The following is a 27,402-nucleotide window of genomic DNA, read 5'->3' as shown; positions in this document are numbered from 1 at the left end:
ACTTTAATTACCATTGGGCGCCAATTTCGGCCTACTGCCACCCGTGTGAAGTGAAACCATTTCTGCTTATGAAGCAGGAAAGCTTTGTACACGACGTTGAGATAGTTCTTGACACTTTGAATGTAACGACAGAAAAGAGAAACTTTATCAGTAACACGTTGCACAATAATCGAGTTGAAATCACAATTCCTGGTTATGTACAGACGCTATACGACTTTGCTAAAAACAAATACGTTGTCAACTGTCTTGGTTGGGAGAACGTTGCTAAAAGAATATGGACGTCCTTCCAGATACAAGGATACATTAGTCAGGATATGGACTTTCCGTTTGAAAAATCCGATTCTGTCGTACGATTATCGGACCACCAGTATCTAACCACTGTGATATTGGACTATATAAAAACAAAACCTTTATCATCTGAGGAGCGAAAACAGCAAAGACGCATGTATTTATGCAAAGCGTACGAGGATGTTCCTAAAAGAATTATTGAAAGATTGCAAGGGATCTTTAAGTACGATTTTCTGGTATATAATTACACAAATGTGCCGCCATGTTGGTAAATTGGTCATATTGTATTTTTCTTGAATTGTATCGTGTGAGAGTGATGCAAATGAACCTAAAGACACGAAGCTAGACGACTAGAATACAATATCGTGTTTTCTCGCACAGAGCGTAAGCTCCAAGTGAAAATCACAACAATAACATTTTATATTAATAATATGTACCAATGTTGAGGTTACCGCGGCTTAAAGTTTAAAAGCTTCAAACATAATTGAAACCAAAAGCTTTCCTTATTTGTTTCTAAAAGACTTGATGTATTCAAGTAAATGTTGGGTCTGGATAGAGTTTACAAATATAGACGTTTATTATGTTATATTAAATATTGTGATAAGTGTTATGTTGTTGTTGTTAAATGAGTTGTTCCTGAGATCAATTACTTTAAAAAAGGTAGTCAAGTTCATAAGTGTGTGGTCTTAAGTGTTCGTTTGTTTGTGCCAAACAAAGACATGGTTTCCTGGCCTCACAGAAAGGGCACAACAACTGGTTTGTACACAGGAACTGGGTTTGGGAATTTAGGGCTACATCATAGTTTACATGTAATTGATAATCAAGCTTACATTATTTAATATACATGAAATAAAATCATTAAATTTTATTCCATACGTCTCCTAAACTAGTCCTTGCTATGTTTTTCCCAATGATGTAATTGTATTGGCAATTACATTGACAACTTGTTTTCCTGATGGTATAGGTTTCTCTACCATAAAACAATACAAATCATATTCTATTTTAAACTATTTGTAATGTAATTTGATACAGAGGCATTGTACATTATTTAAATAATTCTGATTGCTGATTACCACCACGGAAGTATTACCAACAATGTATTCCTTTATAATATTCAATCTACGTTTAAAATGAAAAGCAAATGTGTAGCTATTGTTTCAAACCGTATTGCAATTACTTACTTAGTTATTTAGTTACATCCAACTGTTATACATGTGTACACATTGTTGTCGTTGTTACGTGTTTTTTTTGTGTATTTTTAAATGTATGTTGTAATCCTCCTTGAAACTATCTGATTTAAAAAGCATTGATTTCTAGCACAAATGCAATAGAAAGCAGCTATCTTATACTATTAGGTTAATTAATGGAGGCAAAAACTTGATTAGAAATTTTAAGTCAGCTTATTTCACTGATGGGTTGTTGTTTAAAGTATATTATTTTGTTGTTGTTGTTTTTGAGATAAGGGCCCAAGTAATTAACGATTTTCTTCTAATGTCCTGGAAATATATTTTCCAATTTTCAGTGGGTTGTTTTGCGCAAAAAAGAGTATAATAATGGTTCATATGAACAAGTAATACCCTGGAATATATTATTGCTGAAGACTAGGTGGTCGGGACAGAAACTATCAACGTATCTATGTGCTTAACATAATAGAACAAACGAAACTACAAACAAACCATTTACACACTAGCATCTTTATCACCTGTCAATTCATCAACTCATGCGTCTTCCTGCCCCTCTTGCACCCCTACTTCCGGTTGCCTGTCTTCTCCCGCTACGAATTAGCATCAATATACTATACCATAGGATATCTTTTCCGCTTCAGCTCCGTCACAATGTGTGGAAGGGTGATTCTGACTTACTGACTTCATTTTAAATGAAGTCACCGATGAAACATTAAAGATACAGTTGTTGCAATTTGCAGTTCTTGGTCGAACATTTAACTGAAATCGCAAGTGAAACTTCATGTTTTGTAATGATTGCAGTCCAACCACGCGTGTTTTAATCTGTTTCTTTATGGCAGACTTATATCGAGAAACATGTGTACACTCCCCGCTTTTGGGCTTTCAAGTTGAAAAAAAATCATGTCTGAGTTTAGTTAAAATGCAGGGAAACAAAAGCAACTGCAATAGGTATATATTATTATTATTGTGATAGGTAATATCCGTCGGCAATTAATACCCTTTTGCATGATACCACAATTATATGGAGTATCATTTTAACGGTATTGAAAATGTCTAGATAAAAAAAGATAACTGGTAACTGAAATATCCAATACTTTATATAAAGTGTTGTAAAATATACCTCAAAAAACCTGCAGTCATGGTCTACCCTATAAAGACAGGGACAGCTGACGGTGTAAACGGATACAACATCCACAGCTTGATAGGTAAAAACATAAAAGGATTATGTTTTCCTCCAATATGCAATTAAACAGTACAATAAAAACATACGTACGCGCACATGCGATCCCACAAGCTTTAATTGTTAAATGAATTATTGTTGGTGAATCTTTTAGGAAAACAACTACAAACAAGACAGGTAAATTTTTAAATTTTGTTTTTCGAAAAAACATCATTGTACTAAAATATGCGTATTAAATTAAACTAAATGCTAACATTGTAATACTTTTCTTTAAAATGAATATTAATATTATAATAGTAAAATCCACTATGTATCCCAAAATAACCACTGAACATTAGAATAAGTATTAAAAATGCATTGTTTTGACAACATGTATTAGACACATGTCAGACGACTAATATTGAAAACGTTGGGTAATAATGTAGCGATATTTCGTTTTGTCTTAAATATAAGTGATGCACCCATTTTTCTAAATTTTCAAAATTCGTCTGTAAAAGTGTAAGTTCTTTCTGAAATCAAGAGGCATAGAGAAAACGATTCAGCATTTTTCTCTGAACCATTATTGTAAATAACGACTCCAAATAAAACAAAATTATGGCTAAATGTGCTTAGAAAATATGTTTATTTTTAAGTAATTTATATATATGTATCGAAATAATAAGTCGGATGAAAAAACAGGTTTTGCTTGTTAGAGCCCCTGAGAAAATTAATCATGTTAAGATATGCGTGTTTTTGAACAGCATTTTAAAAGCTATAATAAAACGCAAGCAGTTTTGTTTTCTGCTACGCTGATGTATATTCTGTATGGAAAGATGTGAAAGAAGTGAGTTTGATGTAACTTTTGAAGAACTAAGTTTGTCTGCTTTAGTGTAATATCGTAATATATTTCACCGTTTTAGCACCATGAGTGAAAAATTTACTTTCGGTGTACACCAGTTGAAATTCGTTTCGATATTATACTGAAACAAACAATTTATGTCTTTTTATATATGCCTTAAATGTATATAGACGACAATTAGTTGTAGATTTAAAAGAAAGCGTGCCCAATTGGACAGTCACCATAATATTTTTTGTTTATTGTCGATATATTACTCTGCGGATGATTTCCAGTTAATATATTATAATATATATAAAACAATGAAAAGGAATGAAACACCAATGAGAGTGATGGGTCAAATATGCATTTAAATGACTGTTCATGTATAACATACATGATTTGATTTTGATCAAATATTATTCATTGTGTCATTTTAGTATGAAATTAGTTCGATCGTCATTCGCAGCCTTTGTCTTTGTTCTGGTGGTAGCGCTTTTTGCATTATGCGTCATTTCCGGTACCCAGAGGTCGCCGTATTTTGCTACAGGTAAGTTGAACATGACTTATTTATTACTAGTTTACTTTCTTTTGTAATTTTCCACATAACGAATATATAATAACGACAATCTGATATCGACAAAACAAATTCGCTTAAATCACAGTAAAACGAATGTCATAAAATAAAGATGCGCGCTTCATTGATATTTAATCATATGCATTGAAATAACTTTCTAACCTAATAAGAGTCCGTGTATTAATCATAAGAATCGCGTATTCTTAATGCCGTTACGATTGCAGAAATGAAATTATAAAACAAATCAATTTAGTCAAAAACTGTATTAAGTTCTTTATGATAACATCTGGATAGTCTTATTGAAAAATCAACCATATAGTGTATCTTCCTTTCTTTATTTTAAAACTTTCCTCAATGTTTTATATCCACTTTTACTTGAAGGACATCACGCTACAGCAAGGAAAACACATCGTTACGGCCAATAAAATTGCGACCTCAAGACGATTTCACGTTCTGTTATATATCATTATTTGCATTGAACACACTAGGCGATACAACTAAAGCTTTACTTTACAAATAATTACAACAAATGTAAAATCAATTATACAAATTAGTTAAGCAGCATACAGTATCATTCAATTAACGGACGATCTCGTGACAATAATTCTTTCCAATGTTTAGTTTTTGTATTAAGATGTCTCAAATTGAATTAATTTCCCAGTCATGATATAACAACAGAAATACACCATAGACGCTTTATCAACGTTGTTTCACAGCAACACAACATACTATAACGTGTTAATTGAGAATATGTTTGTTAAATGATAAAGATAAATTGCAGCCTCTATTGAAATGTGTAGTTAACTATTTCATGATCTAGGTGACATTAAATGAGACTAAATCCCACATTTTTAGTATTTTAAGGTACCTTTACGGTTTGCAGATATAATTTTAGATTTATTGGGAACTGAATAATGTGGTACACAGAAACATTGAATTGACAAAATTAAGTATGCAGACTTTCAAATAACTGTTTTTTTGTTACGCAGAATTCGGATATAGTGAGCGTTCAGTGGGCAATGACGAGGGGTTACAATTTTAGTTCTTAAGTTTAAATGATTTAAGCGATGGGTCAATGCCATGGACCGCCTAATTTAGAAAAGCTTTCGTTAAGCTGATTAATAAATTTGTTGAATTTCTCTGCCATGGATAGTGCTTTAAAAATGCATATGTGTCCTTGAAATCAGTTGCCATTTACTGTTTGCTTAAATATCTGTTTTTGCAAATTATCGGAGTGTTTTAAGTTTTAAGCATTTTTTGCATTGTGATTTTGTAATACATTTAGGAAGTGATATGCTGTGAATTTAGATTTCAGGTTATGAACGAAAAGACTTATTGATCCATTTGCTATAAAACATATCTTTTTCTCGGATCAGTTGCTTTGGAAAGAAGCATTATAGTATTCGATAACGGTAAATTATTTCAGAGTTTATAGCCCAGCGTTATGTACACGATTATTTGCGGTTGGTTAAATTACACACTGATGTTTAATGTCTTATCAAAGGCTGTAAACTGTAACGGAATTGGCTCATTTATTATACACTCATGGAAAACCGGTCTTAAAATGGAACACTTCAATTTGCTGAAAGACGGAGTAGCCCACATATATATTATTTGTTATATAGCATGGCTTCAAAAACTTTTATACGTATCATGTATCTGCTATCGTAGATCACTGCGTCAATTTACTGAACTGTGACTAATTTCATTTTCTCCCCATTTCATTGGAACATACTATAATAAGTAATGGCAGTTATAGTTAAAACTTTGCAAGCATACCTATTAATTTAATACGAGAAACAGTATCTTAAGCATGATACTTTGTTTACAAACGGTGCACAATGATTGACTAGATTATTCGGAATGATAAGCAAATGTGCAAAAAAAAAAACAGTTTGGAATACTATCCTGTGGACCGGTGCCCATTTCAAATCCTGTCAATTGATACTGGTAGACTCGTGATTTGTTGCGTTAATCTCTTTGTGCATCTATTATCAAAAAGAGATCCTACATTTAAAAATATATGTTCATTTGAATAACTATTCTTGAGTATTGGGTGATTAATTAGAAATAATTGGACTCGTTTTGTTTCATTGCTAAATTTTGCAATACATGTTATTGTTTACCGGTTGTCTAACAGGCTGTTCATGATATTAATTACACCAAAATACGCAATTTAACGAGTAGGTTCTGTGTTATGGTGACATTTATTTTGTTTTGATACCCATATTAGTAAATGTTTGACCTGATATTTCTTTGTAGGCCCGATATTTTCATTTAAACCCGACAGTTTGCAGTTTTCGAAATCGAGTTGAAATGAATAAGTGTAAACTTTTTGTTTTTCATCTTAAAGCGTCTGAAAATTGCGTCTAAATTTTAATTTATGCTTTCGTTCTACAGTGTTTGATATAAACAGAATAGGTTTCTCTGTTGTGTGTAGGTCGGGCTGTATCAATAGACGTATTATTTTATTAAATATAAAAAGGATTAAAACGGAAATGTGTGTTTTATTTGCTATATTCAAATAAAACTATAACAGACTGATGCCTCCAGCATGTCCCTTTTCAGAATGCCGCCTTGTAACATATTTAGGGTTATTTTGGCATTTAAGACGAAGCTGACAATTACATGCGTAATTAACCCCTACACATTTTACTCATTGTAAAGTCACTCCATGAACAACTGTAGAAGCAATTCACTTCACACGTAGGTATTCCATATGCTTTAATAGCATTGCTTATACCATTTACATTTACGATTACAAATTTATTCCATACAAGTTATATCAATAGTCTGAGTGACAACGTGACATAAAGGGCATAGATAACATTTACTATAATACAATTTCCAGGACAATATCTCGCAAGGTGAGCATACAATATTTCTTGTTCTCTGCTGTACTACTCATGACATATGTGAACTAAACCAGAATATTTAGTATTAGTCAAAAAGGAGTTATTCAAAGTTTATATATAGAGCATATTAATAAGGCAATTACTGTATGTTTGCCAATGTCATGGTCAATGTTTTCTATACCTACGTCCATTAAAGTATTTAGCACATGGTTATTGAAATACAATTTATTTACCAATGATCATTGAAATACGATTAAAATGTGTTTGTTTTATTTGCACATGGTTATTGAAATACAATTAAAAATTTGTTTGTTTTATTTGCACATGGTTATTGAAATACAATTAAAGATTTGTTTGTTTTATTAGCATATGGTTATTGAAATACAATTAAAAATTTGTTTGTTTTATTAGCACATGGTTATTGAAATACAATTAAAGATTTGTTTGTTTTATTAGCACATGGTTATTCAAATACAATTAAAGATTCGTTTGTTTTATTTGCACATGGTTTTTGAAATACAATTAACGATTCGTTTGTTTTATTTGCACATGGTTATTGAAATACAATTAACGATTCGTTTGTTTTATTTGCACTTGGTTATTGAAATAGAATTAAAGATTTGTTTGTTTATTTGCACATGGTTATTGAAATACAATTAAAGTTGTTGTTTTTTTATTAGCACATGGTTGTTGAAATACAATGAAATATTTGTTTGTTTTATTTGCACATTGTAATTGAAATACAATTAAAGATTTGATTGTTTTATTAGCACTAAAGATTTGTTTTTATTTATTGAAATACAATTAAAGATTGTTTGTTTTATTTGCACATGGTTTTTGAAATACAATTAACGATTTGTTTGTTTTATTTGCTGCATTTCACCAAAGTATTGATGCATCAAAGACAGAGGTATTATAAATTTGTCGAATAATTTGCTTATTAATAAGCAATTTATTTAATTTTTAATATTCTAGGAAATAAAAAAATATGAATATACTTTTAACACAAGTATGCTTTGCAGCATTTTCATGCGACATTTGGGACCTGGGGAAAGAAAGGCATTCTTTCATACACGATTACCATATTTTTGCACATAAGTATAATATAGAGAAGTGTCCATGTATACCTTGTTATTGTTTAATAATTACTGAGAACACCAACGTTCATTAGACAGTACTTCATTGTAAACAATACTAAAAAAAAAAAATCCTTTGTCATAACTTTTTTCCAATGTGACCATTATTGCCCGATCGAGCAATATTGACCTATTAAGCAAGGTACACCAGCCTGTTAAACAATATTATCCAGTTGTGTATGCATTTTATGTCCGACAGTGAATATTACCGATACATAATATTCTTAACTTGGCATCATGCAAGCTAGGCATTGTATAAAGTATTCCTATTGCATACTTGACCGAGGACAAACGGTTCGGCCTATATGAAATCAACTAATTAATAAGTATTTATTAATTAACTATTAAGTATGGACGACATTTTGGTTCCAAACCATCTAATAGCTTAACTTAAGTTTATATTGATACTTATGCAAAAAGCTACAGAAACAAGCTCAGTAGCAAAAGGTTTAAACATAAACCCGGTTTAGTGGCACCGGGCAAATGCCAAAAACACAAAATCACAAACAAGAAACATAGAAGAACAGCACAAAACTCCACAAAAAACACAGTGCATACATACTTTATATATATAAAAAAGGTATGTTTATCAAGAATTGTTAGGTACCGCCTTGGAACGGTCAGTAAAATGTAAATTTACTGTGGGTTTAAACCAGTTTATGTGCACAAACCTCACTCTTATCCCAACAATCCTTAATAAAGATAAAACGCAAAAGGTAAATCTTATCATGTATGCTTTAACTTGAGGAAACTTATCAATAAAACAAATAATAATAAACGTATAGGTGAACCCCAAGTACTTCTATGATAAGAGATCCCAACTCTATCTGCAGACGGAGGGATACAATTCAGAGCATCTAATGCAAAAACTTTTCAAAGATACGATGCAGTCATTGTTAGAAACTATAAACATCCCATACAATCTGCCTTATAAAATAAAAGGTTTAAAACTGTGTGATCATAGAGTTTAATAATAAAGAGCATCATTGTTCTAAAACTCGGAACAAAAAAGGAAAACATTATTAAAAATAAAAGCAATTGAAGATGCGTCCCATTTCCTCATGATATGCCCTTTATACTCCACCCATGTTTCAATGACCTTCCTTGTGCACCAACTATTCATAATTTACTTTTCGGTGACGATCGCTTAACTTTTGAACAAAACAAGGACATAATTCTGTGTGTGCAGAGGTTTATATCAAGTTCAAGGAGATTCGATGCTTGATCGGGTCTGTTCGGATGGTGTTCGGTGTCGGGGCCAGTTTGTCATGCATGAGATGATAAACCTACTACACTTAACAACTTTTCTAACGCTACCAGTAGCATTTTCGCAATAACTTTAAAACTACCGAAAGGAACTGAATACTGTTTTCAGGAAATATAGATTAATACAGAGGACATTGTTTGATATAAAATTTACAATAAAAGAATTCTAAAAGATAACAGATTTTATTAATTATCCAATGAAACCTCTTTTTTCAAAGTCGCAAATTTAGCCAACTATTCAATACTCCACATTCTTAACTGTATTCTTGCAAATTTTTAACAAGTTAAAAATCGTTTTTATAATCGCTGTTATTATTATATTTTAATAAGATTTTATATTTATTCCCCCCCCCCCAAAAAAAAAAAAACACCGATAAATAACTGTTTAATTGCTCATGTGGGCATCGATTTTATTTTTCCAAGAACTCGTTTTTAGAGGCGCGGTGCACGTGAAACTTGTGCTTACTGGTATGTTATACATGTACTTTCTAAGTAGTCTAAAAATAAATGGTTAAATTCATGGGCATTGACATTTGCATCAGTTATAATCAAAGATTTTTTAAATGCCGAAACTTTCAAACCAAGAAAGAGCAAGAGCGATTGGTCTAATTGAAGGTGGCGCGAGTTACAATGTTGTAAGTGTTCGTTTACTTATTTTTTGCCAGTCATTATAATTTCCTTTTCGATCAGACTTTTAAAAAAAGATATTAAATATAAAATAGGCCATTTTCAGAAACCTGCAAATGTCTTTCATTTTCAGATTGCAAGAATGCTGAACGTGCACCGCACATCAGTTTGGGGACCTTGACTTTCATTTTATTAGTAATTGTATTTATCCGATAATTTTTGCGACTTTGTAAAGTGGGGGTTGCATCGAATAAAATACAAAATCTTCAAAATACGGAAATGCCTGTTCTTTGTTTTCCACCAATCACTGTCTAATATATTACTTTAACTGCCCTGAAAATTTCACGCAATTATCCTCAGTAGTTTTTAAATTATTGCGAAAAGGCTACTGGTAGCGTTAGAAAAGTTGCTAAGTGTATATTGCTACATGTGTTAGAAATGATAACAGTATATAAGGAAATATATCACACATCTTATTTTAAGCATCGTGATCGGATTTGAATATGATATGTTTTTTTTTAACTAAATAACTATTAGGAAAGTAATTTACATAAGTTTTTAGTAACTTGTTTTCCAATCCTTATTATTTGTATTGTTGTTAAAATACCTTTTATATGTAAATTGAAATAAATACTGTTTAAACTAAAAATAAAAGCGACATGTATTCGCTAATCTTTCCTTCCAAATGATTTGAAAATGTTAAAGATTTGAAGAAAATGAAGTCACATGCCAAAACACTCCGAGTCAGCCAAAAACGTGTTGTCCAAATACGGTTTTAAAGATAACATGAATTAGCAAAATCTTCATAAAAAATCAAAGGACTGAAAGCTTAGTTATATATATATATATATATATATATATATATATATATATAATTGGTATGTTTATCAAGAATTGTTAGGTACCGCCTTGGAACGGTTTTAGAAGTTTTTGCGTCATAAGTTTACTGCGAGAGCTTAATTATTTTACATCTGTACATTTGTAAATGAAGTATTTATATGGGGCGTGACAATATATGCCAAAACTCCCCCAATATTGACCGAAGTCGGCCAATATGATTTTCCGTTGCTTTCATTGGCTACAAAACTCGTTAAATACAGGAAAAGAGAAATGGACCATTTTCATTGGCTGTCAAAACTCGCCCTTATATAAGAAATGTGCTTGAAATTATTTTAAAAGTCAACCAATTGGTATTCCGTGTTACAGACTGTTTTGAAAACTGTGTGCCTCGTTTAAAACATATTAGTAATAACGTCGGTCAATATTGGGGGAGTTTTGGCATATATTGTCTGGCCCCAGATCGGGGAGAAGAGAAAAGTGCACATTTAAAAAGTTTCTACCCCGCCACAAATGATTCAGTACGGACGTCCAACAATGTTTTTAGCTTAGAGATCAGCAGCTAGGACACTACAATTCGTGCCAAGTCGAGTGTTAAGCACTCGGGGGTTCTGTTTCCATGATAGTGATAAGCAGGCTCATGCGGAGTATTGTCATTAGGAGTGCCTTAAATGATGAAATCGAGTCTGCTGTTTTGAAACTTTGGGGGAGGGTATTAAAACTACGGATTACAGACAGGAGAAATGAGTTTAAGTGAAAAGACGCAGGAACGAGACACTGTACTCTTTGCAGACAATGAACGTGATTTTCAAAAAAGTCTTAACTGTTTCCAAGACTACTGTTTGCAATGGAAACTAAATATTAACCTCTCAAAACTAAAATAATTGTCTTTGGTGCCAGAAATCTGAAGAAATTCAACTTTAGCATTGCTAACCGAGCGCTAGAGATAGTTAAGGAATACAAATACCTAGGTGTATATTTCTCGTCCACCGGTAGCTTTTTATACTGCCGTACATATTTAATAAGCCAGGCTAACAAAGCAATGTATGCTCTATTTCTTAGAATTAATAACTTAGACTTGCCTTTGGACATACAACTGGAGCTTTTTGATTCCACCATTGTCCCGATTCTAACGTACGGATGTGAAGTCTGGGGTTTTGAAAACCTCGATCTGTTGGAGCAACTTCACTGTATTTTTTGCGGCGGATTACATATACTAGAAAGAGTACTCCACGTTACATGCTCTACTCGGAACTTGGTAGATACCCCCTTATCATCATAGTTAAAACCAGAATGATAAGTTGAAGGAGTAAACTCGTTTCATCCCATGACTCGAAAATAAGTTTCCTGATATATAAAGACATTTTACATAGTAGTAATTCAGTCTGGGCCAGTTATATCAAGTCAATACTTGATTCAACTGGTTATTCATACGTTTGGCTTAATCAAACAAGAGTACCTGTAAAACATGTCAGTAAACTTGTGAAATCTAACCTTGTAGACCAATTTCAGCAAGCTTGTTTTGAACAATATAATCTTTCGTCTAAGGGTAAAATGTATTCTATGTTTAAGTCCGATATTAAATTTGAGGAGTTCCTTAATATCTTACCCAATTCTCTACGTTTTACATTCTTGCATTTCCGCACTAGCAATCATAAATTCCCTATCGAAGTCAGTAGATGGAGACAGAATGCTGTACCACATGTCAATAGAAAGTGTATGTTTTGTAATCTAAACGATATCGGTGACGAACTGCACTATTTACTTACATGTCCATTTTTTTATTCCTACCAGAAAAAAATACATACATAATCGTTTTTACTAAAGACCTAATGTCTTATATTTAAGTAAGGTTTTAAATGGTAATAACCCGGATACCTTAAGGTAAACAGCAATTTTTGTTAATTCTTAGTTAATCACTTTAAACGAATCTGATCATGTATTTTATAGTTAAAACTTTTTCATTTGTTATCTCATTACTGTATCGATTATATTATGTATCCTAATTTAAATAAATGAATTTGTTTTGTCATAACAAATAATACTATTTAAACTAACCACATTCCCCTTACTTATTATATTCGTTTTGTATAATGATAAACTCAAAACCTGTTGTGAAGTCGCCATTAACCCACCTTTTTATACCTGTGTTAACATATATATATATTGAATTTTCACATGTAAACTATGATATAATAAAATAATATTTAGTTGAGTTGAGTTGAGTTGACATGCTGGTGATGATCTGACGTAACCATTAGATATTCGAGGTTCCGACTGTTTGTGGTACTAAATCAAATATATTCTGGAAGTAGATGATTTTTCATTTTGAATAATTTATTTAATTTATATTTATTAAGAAGATTTTCAATTGTGTCCCATCCAACTTTTTTTTAGTTTAGAGATTGATACAAGTGGCACCTATTGTGATTCTTGCAGCCTCTTGTTTAACTTTTCAAATTCTTGTTTTTCTTGCTGAGAGCAGATATCGAAAAGAATGTCATCGTATTCCAGAATTGGCCGTATGAACCGATGAAAATTGTTTCAAGTGATTTTGTATCCAAAACGAATTTTAATTTACGCATTATATTTATTCTGACTATCGACTTGGAGATTCTATTCATCCTGCAAATAGATGGGTGGACGTTGTTTCCCGAGATTGTTAATGTATCTGTTTTCCTAGGGTAAAAGTACTGCGTGCTTTGCAATTCTCAGAGTTATGATAATTCAATCATCTAATACAAAAGCGTACAGTTATAATGAAGTTGTAGAGAAATTATGATTTATAATATTTTTCAATGCAAAATGGGAAGTGTCGTAAATCAAGAAAACATATTATCAAATCAATAATTCAGTGAAATGGAGATATTAAATTGGTATTGTGCGCCATCTCTTATCAACCATAATGTCTTTCGTTATAATGCATTCTGAATCACTGTTTCCTTTTAATAGTATATGTTTTGCGTGATAATTAAGCAAATTCATTTCCCAACTTACTCTACGGCAATCGCTACCGAAGACTGTTAAAACGCAGCCCTGGTTTTTATGGAAATGGTACATTGTCAATAACAATACATGCAACACTGTCGAGTTTTAATTGTTATCTATTAGAATCTGTTCTTCAAAAAGAATGCTTTCGTGCGAAAGAAAGTCATCATGTGAAGTTATGTACGGATAAAAGCTGTCCCTCTTTGCAAAGTAAAAAACAAGTAAATGTACTATTTCTGTTTGTATTTCAATGACAATGTCTATGTATTTCTATTATGTTAAATAAAAACAGGACAAAGAGCGTTTGTCTTTGGAGATGATAATGCCAACAAGATCAATCATTCATTAAGGGAATGATGTTACATAGTAATAATATCCAGATTCAAAGTATAAACGAAATTAACACAGAAGCTAGCCTAAAATGATTTTTACACGACATATGTTTCGTTCAAAGTAATTAATAAATATTTAATTGAAATCGCATTTTTTCTTAAAGTAACCACGTTCTTACAATTAACACTTTCTCATAACATTAGGTTTTGTATAAAACGACTTGATATTTTTTTTTACTAAAGTACGTTTGAGGAGTGTATTTCATCATCAATATCATTCAAAGGACAACAACTATACACTTTATAAAATTACTGGCACCGGGGACATTATTTGTCTCAATTTATCAACCTCGATAGGATTTGTGGATTTCAAGACGGGAATGTAGTACAGGAGGTGGAGGATTTGGGCAGCATATTTAAGTTCACTCCATTTGTTTAATTTTGGAAAGAAGCATTCAACGCTGGGTACTATTTCTAGTATGAGTTATCATGCGCAAGAAATAAGAGGGAAGTTGCATTTCGTATTAGGAAAGGTCCTGATTGTTGTGTTATATTCTTGTTATTGATTCCATTCACTCAACAAAACCTTTACTCTACTTTGGACATGGAATACCAATAAAGTTGTATTTAGCATTCTGTACGCAGTTTAATCAATAAAATAAGATTTTGTAGTATATCTAAATCTATTAATATCTGGCCCCGATTTCTCGAAACTTCTTAAGCTAAACAGGCTAAAGTCGCTTATTTCAATTAGCCATAATACATACTAATAATGGATTTTGATTAATGAAAATTGGTTTCTTCTAATTAGCGTACAGATTTTTCTTATATAATTTCTAAAAACTCTTAAAGAAGTAAATATAACGCATATTATAGAACAACAAAAATAGTGAGTTTAGCTTAATCCTGTTATATAATAAGGGACTTAAGAAGTTTCGAGAAATTGGGGCCAGGTGATCATTATTGAATGTGTTCATCAGTAATTTTCTTTCTAATAAAGTATGATCCTTTATGATATAGTCGTATATAGATATAATATGAAAAACTATATCTTGTATTTCAACTACAATATAACATATATACACACAAACCGTTATATATATGGACATGAATATACTGCAATTCATTTGTTATTGGTATGGCACAGCTTTTGTACCTTAACTATTAACCTCTCGTTCGGTTAAAGAAGTTTTGTTTACTGGAATACACATTCATTTTTTCAGAGGCGAGAGCTGCCCATATCTTTCGACCGAATAAACGCCTCTTGAAATACACAAAGGTACACGTGTATACTACCACAGTCAGTTCAACACCAAAAATTGATTCTCCTTTGAGTTCCTCGATTTTTCCACTGGTCAGTAAGACAAAGGAACTCCCTCCAACACCAGCGAGACTCGTCAATGGAATACGACTTCATGAGGCTGTTAAAAGCGTCGCCGATGATAATGAAGAACTGACAAATGAATTTGCACAAATGGAAAAAGAGCAGAGGTTACAAATAAACAAGCTTATACAAGTATGTTCCACTAACGTATTGCAAAATGCAACATACGCTGGTAAGGGAAGCTACAATTATCATCGATCGAGGGCTTACAACGTTGGTTACTGCAAAGTACCGAAGTGTGGCAGTACATTTTGGATTCGATTGTTTACTGTCCTCGATAATGGAATTAATGTAGCAAAGAACATTCTAGAGAAGTCCCGTTCATCACTTCACAGAATGCCACATAGTTTTCATTCCAGCCTTTTGAGTATTTTACAGTTAAAATCCCCTACAATTCTTTCAGCAAGAAATCCATATTCTAGATTGTATTCAGCGTATATTGATAAGCTTTACCTATTTCTAATGTGGAATTACAGTTTAAAAATACTCGCAATAGATAAAACGAATACAACTGAGAGAATTTGTCCACAGACAGTTTCATTTGAGGACTTTTTGCAATGGATACTACGAGATGCTTCACAAGGGAAAACTCTCAACAGACACTGGGCTCCCATGTTTTCGTTATGTAAGCCATGTGATGTCGTGCCTATTTCAATTGTACGCCAAGAAACTTTTGCAAAGGATGTCAAGTTCATTTTACAGTATTTAAAAGTCGACGAAGATAAGTATGAATTCATAATGTCTGCTTTACAAGGAAACCGTGTGGAAACGGCATTGCCAAGCATTATTGCAACGGTGTTAAACAGGGTGAAAACACTTGTAAAAGATAACTGCCTAAACTGGATTGACATAGCCAGAAGAACATGGTCAGCCTTCCAAATTCAAGGGTTCATAGCTAATGAGGTCAATTTTCCATCTGAACAATTCAGAAATTTAACAGATCCATCTGATGTTGTCAAAGTATCCGAATTTATAATATCAGAAATATATAAACACCCTTTATCTAAGGACGAAAGCCGTAATCAAAGAAACATGGCATTGCAAGCAGCGTATTCTGACGTCGGCGAGGAGACAATTGTTGGTATTCAGCAATTGTATAAAGAAGATTTCCTCTTGTTTGGCTACTCGTTCGTACCACCAAACAAAGAAGGCTTTTTTAGCGAATAAGCTCAACCCAAGCTTTTTCTTATTTTCAATTGGAAATGGAAAAACAACAGAGATTACAAATAAACAGACCCACACAATTATGTTCATCCAACGTGTTGCAAAATGCAACATACGCTAGAAAAGGAACCTATAGGTGTTATCGATCGAGGGTTTACAACGTTGGTAACTGCAAAGTACCGAAATGTGCCACTACATTTTGGATTCGATTGTTTACTGTCCTTGATAATGGAATTAATGCAGCAAAGAAAATTCTAGAGAATTCCCGTTCATCACTTCACACCATGAAACATAGTTTCCAATCCATCCTTTTGAGTATTTTACAATTAAAATCCCAATCAATTCTTTCTGCAAGAAATCCATATTCTAGATTGTAGTCCGGTCAGATGCATAATATGGTTTTATTTACAATGTGGTGTTGTATTTAGTCCAAATGCAGAACAGGTTGTTTGTTCCGATCATTGTTTTCTGCCTAATTGTTGAGAATACATCATGTGTATTTCGTTTTAATTTCCCTAAATGCTCATTTTTTACAATAAATACCACTAACCTATTTATTTTCTCATACATGCTCCTGATTGTATTATCTTTACCCCCCCCCCCCCCCCCACCCAAAGCTTGTGTCAAACTTAACAAACATGGAACCTTAAGTTTATAATTATTAGTATTACAGCACTTGGGATTTTTATGCCTTCAAGTGTGCATATAGTAATCTGATCGACTGTCCGTAGGTTTGTCCAGACGCTTTACATTCAATATCTGAAGAAAGCTTTGGCCCCGGGACCTGAATTTCACATTAGTATTGGTAGTAAGATTTGTCATGACCAGCAGATGAACAATATTAATTTTGAGGTCAAAGGATCAAGGGTCAGGTTGGTGATGACCTTAAGCTGAAAATCGATGTGTGATCAATATCTTAAGAATGCTATGGCCCAGTGACCTCAAAATTGTATAGGCAGGACCAGCAGATGAACCCTATTGCTTTTGTTGAAAATTGAATTGAAAAAAAAACATTTAGGCCTGGATACCTCGAACATGACCAGCGCTCTAGCTATTATATCGTCTGTTGGGCTAAGATCAAGGTCATGGTGTCCTTGACCTTAAATTCGATTTCTTTTAATAACTGAAGAATGCTTGTATCCAGGTACCTTAAACTTGTTATGCTAGTAAACCGCATCTGCTTCCTTATAGTCATGTTTCAACAACATTCAAGACGTCTATTTGATGTTTTGCATCAAAATTCTTCTTCTTTAAACTGTCACATAACATGATCAGTTCAATAGCAGTAACTTCATTCATGCTGGTCAGTCATCAGTACATTAATTCAAAAGTTTCGGAGTTTCAATGGACATACTTTGCCGTTGGCCATTTACAAAATATAACTCGTAAACATGAATGTTTTACTAATTACACGAAACAATATTTTAATTATGCCCCTGCAACAGTGAAAATAATTAGTATATTAAGTAATACAGAAGTTACATGTTAAGGTTGTGTCAACTGTTTGATTTTTTTTGCCCTGAATTGACACGTAATTTAACTCGGGCGGAGTTTTTGTCAAGGCGTACTTTGAATAATATAAATTTCAGTGTTTGAGGCAGATTTTAGGGGTGGGGGTAATTAAATGAGGTGGGGCGGAATTCAAATTACGGGTGGAATTTCAGGCTACGGTCGTATTTTTAGATTAAGACTGATTTTCAGTTACGGGTGGGATTTCAGATTACGGGCGGAATTTCAGAATTAGAATGATTTTCAGTTGAGGGCGGAATTTCAGATTACGTGCGGAATTTCAGATTCAGACGGAATTTCAGTTCGGGCAAAATTTTACTTTACGGGCGGATTTTCATATATAGATGTTACATGGAGTTTAAATAATTTCAATTTTATGTGCGCAATGGTTTACAGGCGGAACATGTTCAAATAAATGAACATAAAAAGAAAATGTGAATAACCATACTAAAGCTTACTCAATTTAATCTGCATTTCAAATTTCAAACTGAGGTATAATGAATGATACACTAAATTTTTAAAGATGACTGTCGTGTGTCTATATTTAAGGCAGTCATACCTTAAATTATTCATTAAACTACTTGTAATACAGTATTTACCCTCAAGTTTTGCGAGTGGTCTAGGGTATGCTTTGTTTCTTCTCCGGGGGGGGGGGAGCAATACCTGTCCCCCACGGAGTTCGCAAGTTCAGTAATGATGAATACCTGGTCAAGATGGTCATACATCAAGTAGTAACATTTTGCCTATTTTCGGATAGCATTGGTGCATGTTTCGTTCCTCACTGAGAGATAATAGCCTCACCTGTAAATCTGTAAATAATTTGAAACCTGGCTTGGAATGTTTGCTTATATTGTATATTATTGTAAATACAGTTTAAATGGTGTCCTTTTATTTATATTGCATATTTCAGGTTTATTTGATATTATCGTATAATTTAAACTCTCGAATTGAAACATAATCTATGGATAACCCTGTAACACATGTTGTAAACAATTACAGACATAGAGCCATACATTACATGCCATTTAAGTAGCATGCCATATAACAAGGCTGGCTGAATTGTATTTCAAAATAAAGGTTTTTAAATTCAGTTTAGTTAAAAAAATGTAGTTTATTTTTCACGCAGTCACAAACTGCTGTTCTTGAGGTTTTAATTTCCATTTTGCCTTTATATAATCATAACTATATGATTAAACAAACAGGTAACACTCATGTGGTAGGTTTTCGTGCAGCACACACATTTAAATATTAAAGCGATAAATGCGGGGTCCATTATTCTCTAACTAATATTGTTAGTAACACATTTTGTTAGTAACTGAAAATTCAAAGATGAACTCATGAAGGTTACATAGACTCCTGTAACAACCGTTTGATAACATTTTGTTGTTTGAATGAAAATAATAAGTGGAATAAATGGCTATGTTTCGGGAGACCAGAAGACGTAATGACAGAATGGTTAGCAATATTTAAATGTATTCTTGCCACATCGGAGTTGCCTGGGGTAATAAGAGTGGATATGGTGGACACGAGTTTCCTTGCGAACTGTAAAAGACGTTTGATTAATAGCAACAATCACCTTATACTAGTTAAACGATGTCTTAAGTATCTTTAGTTGTTTACACAATCCATATCATTTGAATATTACTGCTCATTCTACCCATATTTTATCTTGAATAACAACTTTATATTATATCTATGGTACATGTACACTAATAAAGAACTATAAAGGTTAAATCGAGAAAGACAAATACCTTTGCTGCAAAATCTGTTGATGAAGATGCAGTCGAATTTTGCGTGTGAAAATGGCTGTTAAAATATTAAGATGAAAACATGCATATGTAAAATTAATAAAGTTATTAGCTGAAAGATTTTTTTTATATTAAGGACAAAACGTTTTTTCCCGGCATAATGGAGATTTTAATTAACATTTTGTTGTTTATATGAACATATCAAAATGGATATAATAAGTAAACTCGACAAATTTAGGCTAACTTCATTATCATAACACCGACAGCAATCGTAACTACTTGAAAATCTCGCGGAATCCTGAGGCTTAATGCTGTTAGCTTTTTTCGTTGCACCTAGGAATTCCTTTTTGATGTTTAATGGTTGCGAGATGTCATCCCGAAGAAAAGGATAAACTAATGTTTTTCGGGCGGGATTATGTAACAAGGCTGAATATAAGGTAGAATATTGGTTATCAACATGGTATTGATTCCTAACAAACTATTTTGTAAAGCATTAAGCATTCTTAATCGCACACTATTACTCGATTTAAATCAAATAAAACAGTTGTATAAGAGAGGACAGACAAACACAATTTCAGAACCTGAGTACTGATTAAACGAGAAATAGAAATGTTACCTCCATCTTTTACGACCACATACCCCTTTGAACTGTTTCTTTTGATTATCAGCCAGTCTCACACAGCATATGTATTTTATTTCGCGATTCAAAAGTTGTAAAAATCCTTTAATCCGCGTTATTTTCATCAATCACGGCTGATGTTCCATCGTTTGGAAAATACACACAACACCGTTCATTTTGTAACTATAACGCACGCAAGTTTCTTGGTAAATATTCGAGTTATCCGGTATTAATGACGGTTAAAAAGCGCAGTACATTATTATAATTTACCAAACTTATATGGCGCCCTTTTCATATACACGTTCAAAGGCGCTTAACAATGATATAAAATGATAACTAATTACAAGCAATATCATTAAAATACTAAGACAACATTTAAAAAACAAATAAACGACATACTAAAAAAAAATGAAACACAATGTGACAATAAAAAATGTGGTATTAAACTAGTCGTTTGAACTTAAAACATTAAATATTAATATCATACGATAAAAAACAATATAGCCAAACTTCGAAAATATTTTTAAGTGCACGTTTGAAAGAACATAATTAACTTGAGTGTCTCACACCGGATGGTAGATAGTTCCACAGTTTCGGAGCTGCATATTCAAATCGTCGGTCGACGTAGGTCACAGTTTTACTTTTTGGTATCACTAAAGTAAGTGCTTTGTTCTGAGATCGCAGATTTCTTCGTGGTTTGTAAACACATAACATTTTTTCCATATATTCCGGTGATTTTTCGTTTAAAACTTTGTATGTATGCGTTAAAATTTTAAACTGAATTCTGTTTTGCACTAGAAGCCAATGTAGTTCTTTAAGTACAGGTGTGATATGATCGTACCGCAAGGTTCTGGTGATGATGCGGGCAGCTGTACTTCGAACGATCTGTAGTTTGTTGATTAATGTTTGAGGTACTCCTTACAGTAGTGCATTGCAGTAATCTAGGCGCGAGATAACTAATAATCCACAAGTTGTTTAGATGCATCAATTGTCAGATATTTCTGAATTCTGCATATTTGTCTAAGATGTGAATAACATGATCTGCATATCGAATTAACGTGATCTTCCATGTTTATGTTTGAATCAAAGATGGCACTTAATTTCTAACATTAACAAATTGTTTAATTTTCGAGTCACCAACGGTTACCGATAGATCTTCTAATGTGTTTGGAGTTATGAGGAAATGAGAACATGATGACTTCTGTTTTGTCAGTGTTAAGTTTGAGCATGTTTTAAATCCATCCATGATATTATGTCTCGAAGGCACGATTGAATGCGTTGTAATGTTTCTTCCTTAGAAATATCATCTAATGGTTTGAAAGATAGATACAGTAGTGAGTCATCGGCGTAGAAATGGTATTGTAGCCCATGCTCTTTTCAAATGGCACCAAATGGCTAAGTATACTTTGTATAAAATTTCGGCCCTAATACGGACCCTTGTGGAGCACTAAAATTCAGTGTGACCGGGTTTGACAGCACACCGTCAATGTATACTGTCTGTATTCTATCTTAAAGGTATGATGTTATCCATTCCAGTGGGTTTCAGCGATTCCGAACACATTTTCAAGTCTTTGTAACAAAGTTTTGTGATCGATTGTGTCAAAAGCTACTGATTAATCTAGCATTACTAAGATTGTTACAAACACATGGTCATGGGATTTGAGAACGTCGTTTTGGACTTTGATAAGTGCAGTTTCTGTCGAATGGAATTTACGATAGGCTGACTGATGTTTTTTCTTGAAGTTGATTTATTGTCAAGTGTTCATCAATGCGAGAACTCACTACTTTTTCTAGTGTCTATGTTACACATGATAGATTTGAAACAGGTCTATATATTTTTTTTAAATGTTTTGATCCAGTGTGTTTTTTTTTTCAAAAGAGGTCTAACATAAGATCCTTTAAACTCTGATGGAACGTTTCCTGTGCTGAGCGAAATGTTGATAATGTTCGAAAGGTATGGTAAAAGTTCTTCGAGGCACGATTTTAATAGCCATGTTGGTATCGGTTCCAGTTCACATGATTTATTTGAAGATTTATTGATTTATTGATTATTTTCTTAACTTCTTCTCCTGATGCTGTTTCAAAGTGAGTCAGACTATTTTCAACACTCAGGTGTTCTGTTTCTGATTCGACTGGGTTAAGAACTAATTTTGATTTTAATTCATCTCTGATGGTTTCTATTTTCTTAACAAAAAGGTCACTTAACACTTGTGGCAATTTATCAGTTTTTATGTTTATAGGTAAACATGTCTCAGTTGGACCGTTCAGTGGAGTTTTGTAATTTGAAACAATTGTTTTTGATCTCGACCAAAAGATGCTACCTTATCCAAATAATGGTTCGCTTTGGCATCTACCAGCATATCATTTGCTTTTGCACATTGGGTATTTTTCGTGGTCAACAGTAAGTTAAGATAATTGCCACTTTCTTTCTAACTTACGCCGCAGATGTTTTGCGTCATGTTGCTCCTGAGTATACCAAGCACAAGAAGGTCGTAACACTATTATCTTTGTTTGTTGTGGGGCTTGTTTTTCGAGTAAGGAGGATAGTACATGTGTATATACACCTTGAGACACACATGACCGGAATAAATAAAAGTAAAGAGGGAAATCTGACCAGATTGGCGCAAGATAGCGCGAGATTTTATATACAGCTGGATCTTGTACCCGCTTGATAGCCCATGAGGCTTATCGGTGAGTCAAATATTGTAGCACACTAAATGATGACCGCGAATTGAGTGAAAGTTACTTATTTATAGCCGAATGGGCCGAGTTTAGTTCAATTGCTATAAGTTATTGATGTTATAATATCCCAGTATGTGTCAAGTAACATTTTAAGTGGACATTAAAGTTCATAGAAACTGAGTATCTGACATATACTGTACATTCTAGAACTGACCTAAAAATAAACCTTTGTTTTTGAAATTGTTGTGTCCTTCATATCGAACTTTACTAATGGAGTAAACAATACTTTCACAAAAGCAATTGCTTTAAGTCAAAACACAGTCAATATCATGAGAACTGAAGGCTCGTACAGGAAAAATGCCAAAAAGCTTTATTAAATGTTAACAGAAAGTGGAGACGAATTGGGACAACTTTCCGAATTAAAAGGCACGCCATTGAAAGATAGTCATTCACAACGAACCAACAGTATCGGCTCCACTAAGCGATCTTCAAATTGGTTCGATATTGTCATACCAGGTTATTACTGAAGTGTAGGTATATAACACATTATGCAATCTTTAAGTTACCATTCAATAAAATGAATAAAACACAAAAAGTATGCTAAAGAAATTAAAGTGCATTTTTGTTTCTGAGCGTTCTCTACTGTCGACCCCAACATATAAAGTGGACACACCACAAAAAAGAAGAAAATTACTTTACCAGTTTAAATATAAAAACAATGCCTAAAGAAAACCGCACCTGTCCACCTGACTGAAAATGTAGTTTAGTTGTTCAGAACATATTTTCCTTTCTCGGTGCCACACCAGATGCGATCGTTGGTGACAATGGTGAAGGCGGCATTGTTGAAATAAAATGTCCATATTCAGCAAGAAATATGACAATAGCTGAGGCTTGGATTGAAATTCCAGAGTTCTACTTAACAATTCTCAATTGAAAGAAACACACTTGTACGATGTAAAGTTTCAAGATCTGATGATAACTGGATGCAATTTCTGCGAATTCATTTTGTACACAAGTGAAGACACACTTTAAGAAGAGTGTTTAAAGAGTTCTGCCTGACATTTCAATTATGTCTGATATATGTTGAGTAGATAAGCAGAACTATACGTTAAAGGCCTAGTTTAAGCCTTCTATAGGTGCCCCAATCCACCCCAACCCACAACAAAACGTGTATTTTTACACATCCTCTGTTAATTGAGCTTAATCTCATTGCCTAATTGTCTTATAAGATCACCAATCTGAGTATCCTGCAGTGCAGTTTGTGATGTTTTGTAATAAAAACGGACCCTAAATGATCCAATAAACGAATACACTGGAAATTGGCCCCTACTGTGACACCAGTGCAATTAGCAGGAGATGCACAGCAGGGGATTATCAAGCCAGACGAAACTAGGCCTTTAACCATGCTGCGCTTCACTTGTGTTCTCAAAGTAAAAACTGTTTAAGTTCAAAATAAATCTAAATGTACTTACAAAAGGTCTCAAACAATTATCTCTTTCATGAAGTATAAAATGATACGAATCTAATAAACTTATGAATTTGTTGATTTATGTTGAGATTAAATTTTCTATAACATATTAAACTTATCTTTAATTCATTAAATGATTAATTTTGATGAATTTGATGATGCATGTACAATTGCATTATTGATTTTAAAAGCATTTCACATTTATACTTGTGTATTTAAAACTATGAGAGACAGTAACAAAGATAATCAATTTTATTAGGTGAACAATCAAGAAATGTCAAAATACATCGATATATATATATATATATATATATATATATATATATATATATATATATATATATATATATATATATATATATATATATATATCAGTTCTTTGATCAATTTAAATGATTTTATAGTTCTTAAAACAAATAAATTAAGAATAACAAAACATGAACTGTTAGATTTTTGTGACGAAAGTTTAAGCCTCTTCGGCTGAACACCAGAGATAATTGATCGCTCCAACAACAGCCCCTGAGCAGGTGTAGAATGAGATCATCGTAAGATCCATTTGTCAAAATAATTGTACGTGAACGGCTTCTTTGCGATTTATTTATATGTCAAATCCTTAGAAGAGTCCCGTTTTGGACGTCTATAAGACAAGGAATCCATCTGCTCGAACCGGGTCGGGATGGCTCTCTGTTGGGCCATTACCACAACAAATCGCAGCAAAATAAATTAAAGCTTCAAAAATAGGCTGTTCATACGAATTTCTTTAAGTACAGTTCACTCTTTATCAAAATTGAGATTTTGTGATTACAGAACTGAGTATTTTTTGCGTCAAACCGATTTGAAATTGAATAGTGGAGTAAAACTCAAGTCGGATTGAAACAAGAGATGTTTGTCAAACTTTATGATATTTGCAGATAAAAATGTATCTCTTCGCAGCATGGAATAAGTAAATATGATGCAATTTTAATCATGAATATGAGTTATGACCATGACTTTTCACCTCAAAATCCATAGGAGTCATCAACTGGTCACCCAAAACCTAAATGTCAGGTATGAGGGTCATGGGTGCAGGCATTGACAAGTTATCACATATACAAGCTTTTTGCGTTCAAGGTCACTGTGACCTTGACCTTTGACCCAATGACCCCTAAAATCAAAAGAGGTCATCTACAGGTCAGACCCAACCATCAAGTCATTTTGAAAGCCATGGATTCAGGCATTGTCGAATTATCACTCGAAGAGCATTCAAGGACACTGTGACCTTGACCTTTGACCCGATGACCACTAAAACCAATAGGGGTCATTTACTAGTCAGGCCCAGCCTACATGTCAATTTCGATGACCATTGGTCTAGGCATTGTTAAGTTATCACTCGGACAAGCTTTAAAATCATTTTACCATTAAAGGTCACTGTAACCTTGACCTTTAAATAGGGTCATCATTGGTCATTCCCAACCTTTATGTCAAGTTTGGTGACCATACGATCGGGAATTGTTAAGTTATCACTCGGACAAGCTTTGATCTACCGTCGGACCGACCGACCGACATGTGCAAAGAAATATACCCCTCTTCTTCGAAGGGGGGGGGGGGGCATAATAATGTCTTGCTTTGTACAACCGGGTCAGAGATTAATACATGTGTCAGAAAACATCAGATAATGTCCAATTACAGACTCAAAGGATTAAACGAGATAGATTTCAAAATGCTGACATTTTCATCTTCAGTCAAGCATGTTCCACTTGATATCTTGATATCTGTCAAGGCAGTTTTTCATAAACTTAGGCATGAAGGGGAATACATATCATTCTGTGTTAGCTCAACTTTCGCTATTTATCTCATCCGGTAAAGGGTGAGGACTCACGTGACTTTAAAGGGATTCCCACATGGGTTCAAAATTAACGTCACTTACTTGTTTGTTTACATCGGTTGTGACCCTTGGTGACCCATGGTGTTTGAACTCGAGCAAGATTTCTCCCATCACAGCGAGTATTTGTCCATAGCCAAAACTGAGGACGTACGACTAGATTTAAGGATCAATTATCTGAGCCCATGAGCTGCGTCGTTTTCAGCGAGGGCCCCGGCTATTTCGAAGTGAATAAGAAGCGAGATATAATTTTGTCGTTATGGATACATCTCAACTGACATGTATGATCGATTGTGACCCCGTGCTAACAAAACGAGTGATTGACGTTTTTCCTGCTAATAGACTACCGCTTGAACTTATTTAAAGAAAACATGGTAAACATTGGTGCGGATTTTTTTAGATGGTCTTGGACATGTGGACTTTCTAGACTCCTATGAAAGAGCGCCCGGTCAAAATAGCTCATATTCTCAGCATTGGCTACGCATCAAAGTTACTGAAGTGCAGACAAACCGTATCTAATTACAGAGAGATGCTTCTAGAGTTTGCGGACTACACTGTATCTTGTTCTTGCGTCAAAGACTACTCGGACACACCTATCAAAACACTTTAAAAATGTTTGATGCTTCATCTGTAGATTGTAATGATAATTTCGTAGCTGATACCATGTTTAACGCCTATCTATTATGTCTCGTGAATTAGTTGCATGGTGATCAAACATGCTCTTCTTTATCTATATTCTTTATGATATGATGAACAAAGTGTAATGAATTCAGACTTCCCGAAAGTTGAAAAAAAGTGGCAGACATTCGGTCTGACAAGACATAAAAATCTGTCAGACCGAAAGGACATCTGTCAGACCGAAACAAAAGGAAAAAAAACGAAG

At 33.4% G+C, this 27,402-nt stretch overlaps 1 protein-coding gene across 1 annotated transcript; it reads left to right on the top strand.

Moving 5' to 3' along the window:
- Positions 1-2,693: 2,693 nt before the first annotated feature.
- LOC128224890 (uncharacterized) lies at positions 2,694-17,167 on the top strand. The gene is made up of 3 exons (XM_052934979.1): positions 2,694-2,829; positions 3,907-4,016; positions 15,308-17,167. The coding sequence occupies exons 2-3, from the start codon at positions 3,908-3,910 to the stop codon at positions 16,633-16,635; spliced, it is 1,437 nt and encodes a 478-aa protein (XP_052790939.1). The 5' UTR covers positions 2,694-2,829; position 3,907; the 3' UTR covers positions 16,636-17,167.
- Positions 17,168-27,402: the final 10,235 nt, after the last annotated feature.

The sequence above is a fragment of the Mya arenaria genome, chromosome 17, assembly GCF_026914265.1.
Source record: "Mya arenaria isolate MELC-2E11 chromosome 17, ASM2691426v1".
Classification (NCBI taxonomy): Eukaryota; Metazoa; Mollusca; class Bivalvia; order Myida; family Myidae; genus Mya; species Mya arenaria.
The sequence above is the reverse complement of the archived record's forward strand: the minus strand, read 5'-3'. Positions and strand labels throughout refer to the sequence as shown.